The sequence below is a fragment of the Chiloscyllium plagiosum genome, chromosome 10, assembly GCF_004010195.1.
Source record: "Chiloscyllium plagiosum isolate BGI_BamShark_2017 chromosome 10, ASM401019v2, whole genome shotgun sequence".
Classification (NCBI taxonomy): domain Eukaryota; kingdom Metazoa; phylum Chordata; class Chondrichthyes; order Orectolobiformes; family Hemiscylliidae; genus Chiloscyllium; species Chiloscyllium plagiosum.
The window spans coordinates 24747854-24755447 of NC_057719.1; the positions used below are offsets into that span (position 1 = coordinate 24747854).

Genomic DNA, 7594 nt, shown 5'->3' on the forward strand with positions numbered 1-7594 from the left:
CTGCCAATTTCCAAATGAGCCTCAAGCTCATCCAACTTATTTCTAATGCTTTGAGCATTCATGTATAGTATTTTTAATTTATTACTGCCCTCACCCTTCCCATCAACTCCTATTTCACTCAACCTTACAGCATGATCCCTTTCTGAGTTTTCTGCCTCATTGATACAGTTGTCTTTCTTGACTTCCCTTGTTCTAACTTTCCCTCCAATTTCCTTCTTAAACATCCAATTTGTCCCCTCCCCCCCGCTACTTAGTTTAAACTTAGCTGTGTTGCAGAAGCAAACCTGCCTGCCAGAATGCTGGTCTGTAAACTATTAAGGTGCAAACCGTCTCTCTTGTAGAATTTATGCGTAGCTGTGTTGCAGAAGCAAACCTGCCTGCCAGAATGCTGGTCCGTAAACTATTAAGGTGCAAACCGTCTCTCTTGTAGAATTTATGCTTTCCACAAAACACACCCTATCTGATGGAGTTAATGGATGGAAAGCTAGTTGGCATGGACTGGGCTACATTCACAACTCTGTAATTTCTTGCGATCTTGGGCAGAGCAGTTGCTTTACCAAGCTATAATGTATCTGATAGGATTCCATTGGGTATCTACAAAAACTGGGAAAAGTCATTGTGGACACGCTGAACTTCTTTAGTCTTCTGAGGAAAGGCAGTTGTTATGCTTTCTTGACCAAAAAAATGGTTGGGGATGGACCAGGACAAATTGTTAGTGATATTTACTCCAGGGAACTTGAAGCTCTCAACCATCTCCACCTCAGTATTGTTGATAAAGACAACGATATGTCCTCCACTCCACTTCCTTAAGTTGATGACCAACTCTTCCATTTTGCTGACATTGCGGGAGAGATTGGTGTCTTTACACCATGTCACTAAGCTCTCTATTTCTTTCCTGTATGCTGCCTCATTGTTGGTTAAGATCCAACCACTACAGTATGTCATCAGCAAACTTGTAAATGGAGTTGAAGCAGAATTCAGCCACACAGTTGTGAGTGAAAAAGTAGTATAGTAAGGGACTGAGTATTCAGCCTCACAGGGCACTGGTATTGAGGATTGTTGTGGAGGAGGTGTTGTCACCTATCTTTACTGGTCGCGGTCTACAGGTCAGGAAGTCGAACATCCAGCTGCAGTTAGGGGAACAGAGTCCTAGGTCTCAGAGATTGCAGATGAGTTTGGTAGGAAATGTGTTGTTGAACACGGAACTAAAGTTAATAAATAGGAGTCTGACACAGGTGCCCTTGTTATCCAGATGTTCCAGGAATGAGTGCAGGCCAGGGAGATGGCATTAGCCATGGACCTGTTGTGACAGGAGGCGCATTGTTGTTGATCAAAGCAAACTAGGAGGCTGGATTTGATCTGTGCCATTACTAAGTTCTCAAAGTACTTCATAATGATGGAAGTCAGAGCCACTGAGCAGTAGTCATAGAGTCACAGAGTCATAGAGATCTACAGCATGGAAACAGACACTTCAGTCCAACCCGTCCATGCCAACCCCATTTTCTGCAGTTCCACACAAAGGCCACTTTGCTGATCTTTGAGGGGCCCTATTCTCAGTAGTCATATAGTCACAGAGTCATAGAGATCTACAGCATGGAAACAGACACTTCAGTCCAACCCGTCCATGCCAACCAGATATACCAACCCAATCTAGTCCCACCTGCCAGCAGCCGTCCCATATCCCTCTAAACCCTTCCTATTTATAAACCCATCCAAATGCCTCTTAAATGTTGCAATTGTACCAGCCTAAGGCTTCCCATTTTCCAGCCGTCCCTTTACCTGCGAACATAGTCATTAAGGCACATTTCCTGATTTTTCTTTGGCACCATGATGATGGTTTTGACGCAGTTAGGAAACTCATAGTAAGGAGATGTTAAAGATATCTGCAAATACTCCCACTAGCTGGTCTGGGCTCGCTTTGTAGCCCATAACAACATGGCCACAATCAGCATGCGTTCGTGTGGTTCGTCTGAAATGCTAGTTTCGTCTGGTATTGTCTCTTGGTGTCCCTGAATGGATTTGCAAAGGTAGTACCTAGATTTCCTGTACAGGTCAGGGTCACCCAACTTGAAAGCCTCAGACCTGGACTTCAGTAGGGAGTGGATCATCCGGTTCATTCATGGCTTCCTTAGGGAACACTTGGACTAACTTCTTTGCCACATGGTCCTCTACACACTTATTGACGAAGCAGACTCATTTAGGTTGGTCACTGTGCTCTTGAATATGGATCAGTCCATCAACTCGAAGCAGTTAGGTAGGAGCTGATCCATTACCTCAGACCAGCGCTGTCGGATTTTCTGTACCTATTCTTGATCCCACCATTCTTGCAAGCTGCTGCCCATCTCCAACCTTTTTTTTTCTCCAAAGTCCTTGAATTTGTTGCCTTCCAAATTAGTGCCAATCTTTCCTGAAATTCCATGTTTGAATCCCTCCAATTAGTTGTTTGCCTGCCTCCTCCTTGCCAAGGCCTGAGACAAATGGCTGCATGCTGTGCCATTTGTGGCTGAAAATTGTAAATGTGGCTATATTTCTACTATACAAGCCTGACTGGCATATAAAGCAATCTTGTTCCACATTCATTTATAGGCCTGTACTGAAACAAGAGGACCATGGCCATTCAAGAGGTAGCCACAAAGCCAGCCCACCTCCCTCCTTTGAAGCCTGTCGTCAATTTTAAAATGCAGGCATCTTGTTTTCAGGTATGAAATAGATAAGCAGCAGTTCAAAGTCTACCAAATAAAAATTTCCAGCCTGTCTCCTCTCTGCAATAAAAGATACTTGTAGATGTATGAAAGAAAAAGGGTCAAACAATTGCTGCACACTGCACTATGAATAAATGGCAAACTCAGAGTGTAATCGTGCATTTCTGCTCTGAACCATATGCTGGTGACATGTTCCCTTCAATGAAGCATGAAACATCAGACAGGCAGCCCTTCTGGTTCAATGCAATTCCACCCATTCCTGGCCAAAACAGCAGCATTACTGAAAATCAATGATCAACAAAGACCAATGACTCTTCCTTGTCCCTCAGCTACTGAACAAAGACATGAAAAGAAGTACAAAAGGCTTAACTCAGTTTTATGATGGGCGATGGATTCAGGGTGGGACATTTTGCAAAAAATAATAGAAACACAAAAGTTTTTGCATACATTACTGTAACAACAAAGGCAAGCAAATACCTTTCTGCTTGACCAGAGAAAAGAGTGCTTGACGCCAATCTGAAACAAAAAATCATCAGGATTGTTACTCATTAGCACACAACAAATGAATTACTCAGTTACATTCACTTCGAAACAATGATTCATGTGTCAGAAAAATACAGGCATTGCTGTTTTGATAAAATATTCACTGCAGGCAACTCATTTTCATAGTTTCATTAACACACTTCAAACAAGATATTACAAACTGTGGTTACCTTCCGACTGACTGCAGAATATCAAGCAGCAAGGGAGCAGCTAAGTCTGGGCTCAAGTGAGTGAATGTTGAAAGTACAACAATAGCCAACCCCAACGTTTCTTCATCATACTCTTCAAGAACAGCCCCACAGTCAAGACATCTGTAACAAAGAATGAAAATGTTAGAATCTTCTTCAACACTAAAAGTATAAGTCTGGGTGTGAACAAAAAGTCCACTATCTGTGAATTCAAATTCCACAATAGCAGTCTGTAAAACTTACAAAAGCTGGATTAAGAATTCATGGGGCCTTGGGTGCCAAGAGCATTTGGAACCTATCCACACATCTACAAAAAGGAGCACTTGGCCTTACATGCAACCAACTTGCAAAATTAGGTTGACCTGGTTCTGACAATCTTCTTAACTGTGATAAGGTTTGATTAAGTAATTGTTATTTGTTATGTGAATTTCATCAGTAGCTTTATATCTGAATGGGAGTCATTGATGTAGATTAAAAGTATAAATGTTAATCCTACCAAGAAGGCATCCTAAATCAACGTGGTCCATACACCACAAAAACTGCTGAATTGTCCTATAATTCACTTCATCATAACATCATGTAGTTCAAAGAGGCCTGTGGGCCCATTGACTCTGTACTGATATACTGTTACCCACACTAGCCTCACTATCTTGCAGAAGGCTATAGTCTTGAAAGTAATGGTTCCTCAAATCCCCTCTAAATCTCCTGCCTTTCACTTTAAATTATGCCCCCTTGTTAGTGACTCTTCAAATAAAGGGAATATTTGCTTTCTTTTACCCAGTCCATGTCCCCCATAAGCTCGTACACCTCTGTCAGGTATTCCCCGAACCTTCTCTAATCTACAAGAGATTTTGTGCAATTACAAAAGTATAATGTAACTTGGTGGAGTTATGACATGCATATTTACCATGTGACAACTCCGTTACCACTTATACAATATTCAATTCTTATTTCTATTTATTTTGCATTTGGTCCCCTTTTAGTAGGGTATTGTATGCTGCATTTTACCACACTGCTTCGACCTTCAAAAGCTGTAAATATTGAGGAGGCCATTTTCCAGACACACTCTCTTGTTTCTCAATGCAACTCATAAAATCACACTAGTAGTTTATGAACTTCCTCACTGCCAACATTTATCCAGAACGATGAGGCTAAGCAGTAAATAAAGAAAATAGCAAAGCACAGTTCTCAATGGTGCAAGTGAGTTATGCCTAAGTCTTTGTAAAACAACTCCTTCACAATATTTGATTTGAGAATTGCTTTAGTAGGCAACATCTTTACAAATGCAAGTCCATTTCACGTGCCTTCACTTTTCCTACATCTGCAATTCATGTTTTATAATCCTTCAGATGAAGTCATAAAGGCAGTTAATAAATTACCTTACCTGTCAGACATTAGCGTTGGCTGATCATCTGTAAATTCTTCTGGTGCAGGAACAAACATACTGACTATGCTCTGTGCTGAAAGCAAACTAGATTTTGTTGCACCTGTAATGATAACAGGCAGTTACAAACGCTGGAATGTGTATACAAGCAAAATACTAAAATACTTAAATCTGTCTAAAGAAGAGCGTTTTTGCTCACTTTTCACAAGATTTAATACTGTATAAATAAATAAAGTCATAAAGAACTTTTCCAAATTATAATGAACATAATCAGATTAGTAAAACTGCTTTCAAGCATCATTTTACAAGTTTTATGTTAGTGGGAACTTGGTGAGGCATCCAGCCAGAACTTAAATTCTGTGCTTCACAATGAAATTAAGTGGTGTCAGGTAAAGCAACATAACAAAGCTTTGTGTTTGGTATTGTAAAACTGTTTGGTAAAAGCACTGCAAAGTTGGCTCTGTTGTCGCAAAACACAGTTGAATTGAGAGATGGAACCTTTTAAATATTTTACCAGTCAAACTTTTAAGTGACAAAATCTTGGCTGATTAACCAACTAATCTTTGTTGATGAATGTGACATCTGTTATTGAACATGGAAGGAAGTAGAATTTTTGAAAAGTGTAAGAGTAAAGTCATATAGTGGATTTACAGGGGTACAGATGACCTTCCCTCAGCTATTATGTCCATTAGTTGAAAAGTGTGGTGCTGGAAAAGCACAGCAGGCCAGGCAGCATCTGAGGAGCAGGAGAATCGGCATTTTGGTCGTAAGTCCTTCATCAGGCTTATGCCCAAAACGTCGATTGTCCTGCTCCTCGGATGCTGCCTGGCCTGCTGCGCTTTTCCAGCACCACACTTTTCAACTCTGGTCTCCAGCATCTGCAGTCCTCACTTTCTCCTATTATGTCCATTAGCACAGCACCAACCAGAAATCTGGTACTCACATTCTAAGAGATTAGTGGCCACTACAGGACTAAAAGGAGACCAGAGGAAGAAGTAATAATGTCTCATAGACTTCAGGCAAATCCAGGGACTATCAATGGGCAAGGTTAGGAGACTCCCACAAGGGGAGAGCTGAGCTCAGGTTAGAGTGAGGGGGGTGCAATCATGTGATGCCCCCCCAATGGGCATAGGGAACACCCGCCCCCCCGAAACGCTTTCCCCCCTAACCAAAAATGAGCACCAGAAGCAAACCGAGGCACTTATTTAGTAGTGAACTGCCTACTTAAGTGTTTTAATAGCTGGAGGTCAGGCAACCTGTCCGATATCTTACCCTATCCCTGCAAGATGAAGGACAGGTTGGGATTGGCAGGAGGGTCCTGGCAAACTGCTTTCATTTATGTGCACCCTTGCTTTTAAATACATTAGCGGGCTGAAGGGCATAACAAACATAAGAGAAGATTGAAGGGCTCATTTGGATTGGTATATCCATAATAAACACTTGCACTATGAATGGGTGCATATCCAACATAATGCTTTGTTTAGTTTTATAAATTACAAACGCACATGTCTGTAATCATTTATGAGGAGAAAGTGAGGACTGCAGATGCTGGAGATCAGAGCTTAAAAATGTGTTGCTGGAAGAAGGGCTTATGCCCGAAACATCGATTCTCCTGCTCCGTTGATGCTGCCTGGCCTGCTGCGCTTTTCCAGCAACACATTTTTAAGCTATAATCATTTATGACATGTCAAAATAGGTCTTCAGAATTCAGATTAACTGCTTTTCTTGTATGTAGCCCAAATTAGTGGACCAACAAACTTTTTATCAGATATATATTTCCCAATTATATCCTTAAGTTTACTAATTATAAAAAAGTGTGTATATCGGACCTTTGTTAAACTGGAGTGTAATGTGCCTGTACATTTGGATGTCATGTCTATGTACTTGATAATTGCAATGCCAATGGATGAGTACCAACCTGAAGTCTCACAGAAACAGTGAAAGATCAATGCCACAGAATGGGATGATTTAACCTACTAAGTCTTGTGTAGCAAATGGGAAGATGGAAGCAAAGTTTTCAGATTTGATAAGGCCAGTGGACAGAAAAATAAAACAACAAAAGGGTCTTCCTGCTGCTGAGTACAGCAAGTCCAATAAGCTCATTTCAATGGAGCTGTCAGCAATATACTGGAACCAATAACTTTGACATAGCAGTAGGCATATCAGAGAAACTGCTGGAGTGTTATTTCCCTAATGAATTTGACAGCTAATTAACTGCATAGACATAGAGTCATAGAGATGTACAGCATGGAAACAGACCCTTCCGTCCAACCCGTCCATGCCAACCAGATATCCCAACCCAATCTAGTCCCACCTGCCAGCACCCGGACCATATCCCTCCAAACCCTTCCTATTCATATACCCATCCAAATGCCTCTTAAATGTTGCAATTGTACCAGGCCCCACCACATCCTCTGGCAGCTCATTCCAGACACGTACCACCCTCTGCGTGAAAAGGTTGCCCCTTAGGTCTCTTTTATATCTTTCCCCTCTCACCCCAAACCTATGCCCTCGAGTTCTGGACTCGCCGATCCCAGGGAAAAGACTTTGTCTATTTATCCTATCCATGCCGCTCATAATTTTGTAAACCTCTATAAGGTCATCCCTCAGCTTCCAACACTCCAGGGAAAACAGCCCCAGCCTGTTCAGCCTCTCCCTGTAGCTCAGATCCTCCAACCCTGGCAACATCATTGTAAATCTTTTCTGAACCCTTTCAAGTTTCACAACATCTTTCCGATAGGAAGGAGACCAGAATTGCAAACAATATTCCAACAGTG

General features: G+C 41.6%; 2 protein-coding genes across 5 annotated transcripts in view; one reads left to right on the plus strand and one right to left on the minus strand.

The window, feature by feature from the left end:
* prima1 (proline rich membrane anchor 1) overlaps positions 1 to 7594 on the plus strand; it is a 255369-nt gene that overhangs the window by 214556 nt on the left and 33219 nt on the right. The gene's annotated exons all lie outside the window — the stretch shown is intronic.
* The window catches only part of LOC122553429 (protein unc-79 homolog), a 218242-nt gene that overhangs the window by 56437 nt on the left and 154211 nt on the right, over positions 1 to 7594 (minus strand). For all 4 annotated transcript variants that reach the window (XM_043697181.1, XM_043697182.1, XM_043697180.1 and 1 more), the window contains 3 exons: positions 4818 to 4920; positions 3416 to 3556; positions 3180 to 3218 (listed from right to left, as the gene is read on the minus strand). In XM_043697181.1, coding sequence (XP_043553116.1) covers positions 3180 to 3218; positions 3416 to 3556; positions 4818 to 4920 — 283 coding nt within the window. The remainder of the gene's footprint in view (positions 1 to 3179; positions 3219 to 3415; positions 3557 to 4817; positions 4921 to 7594) is intronic.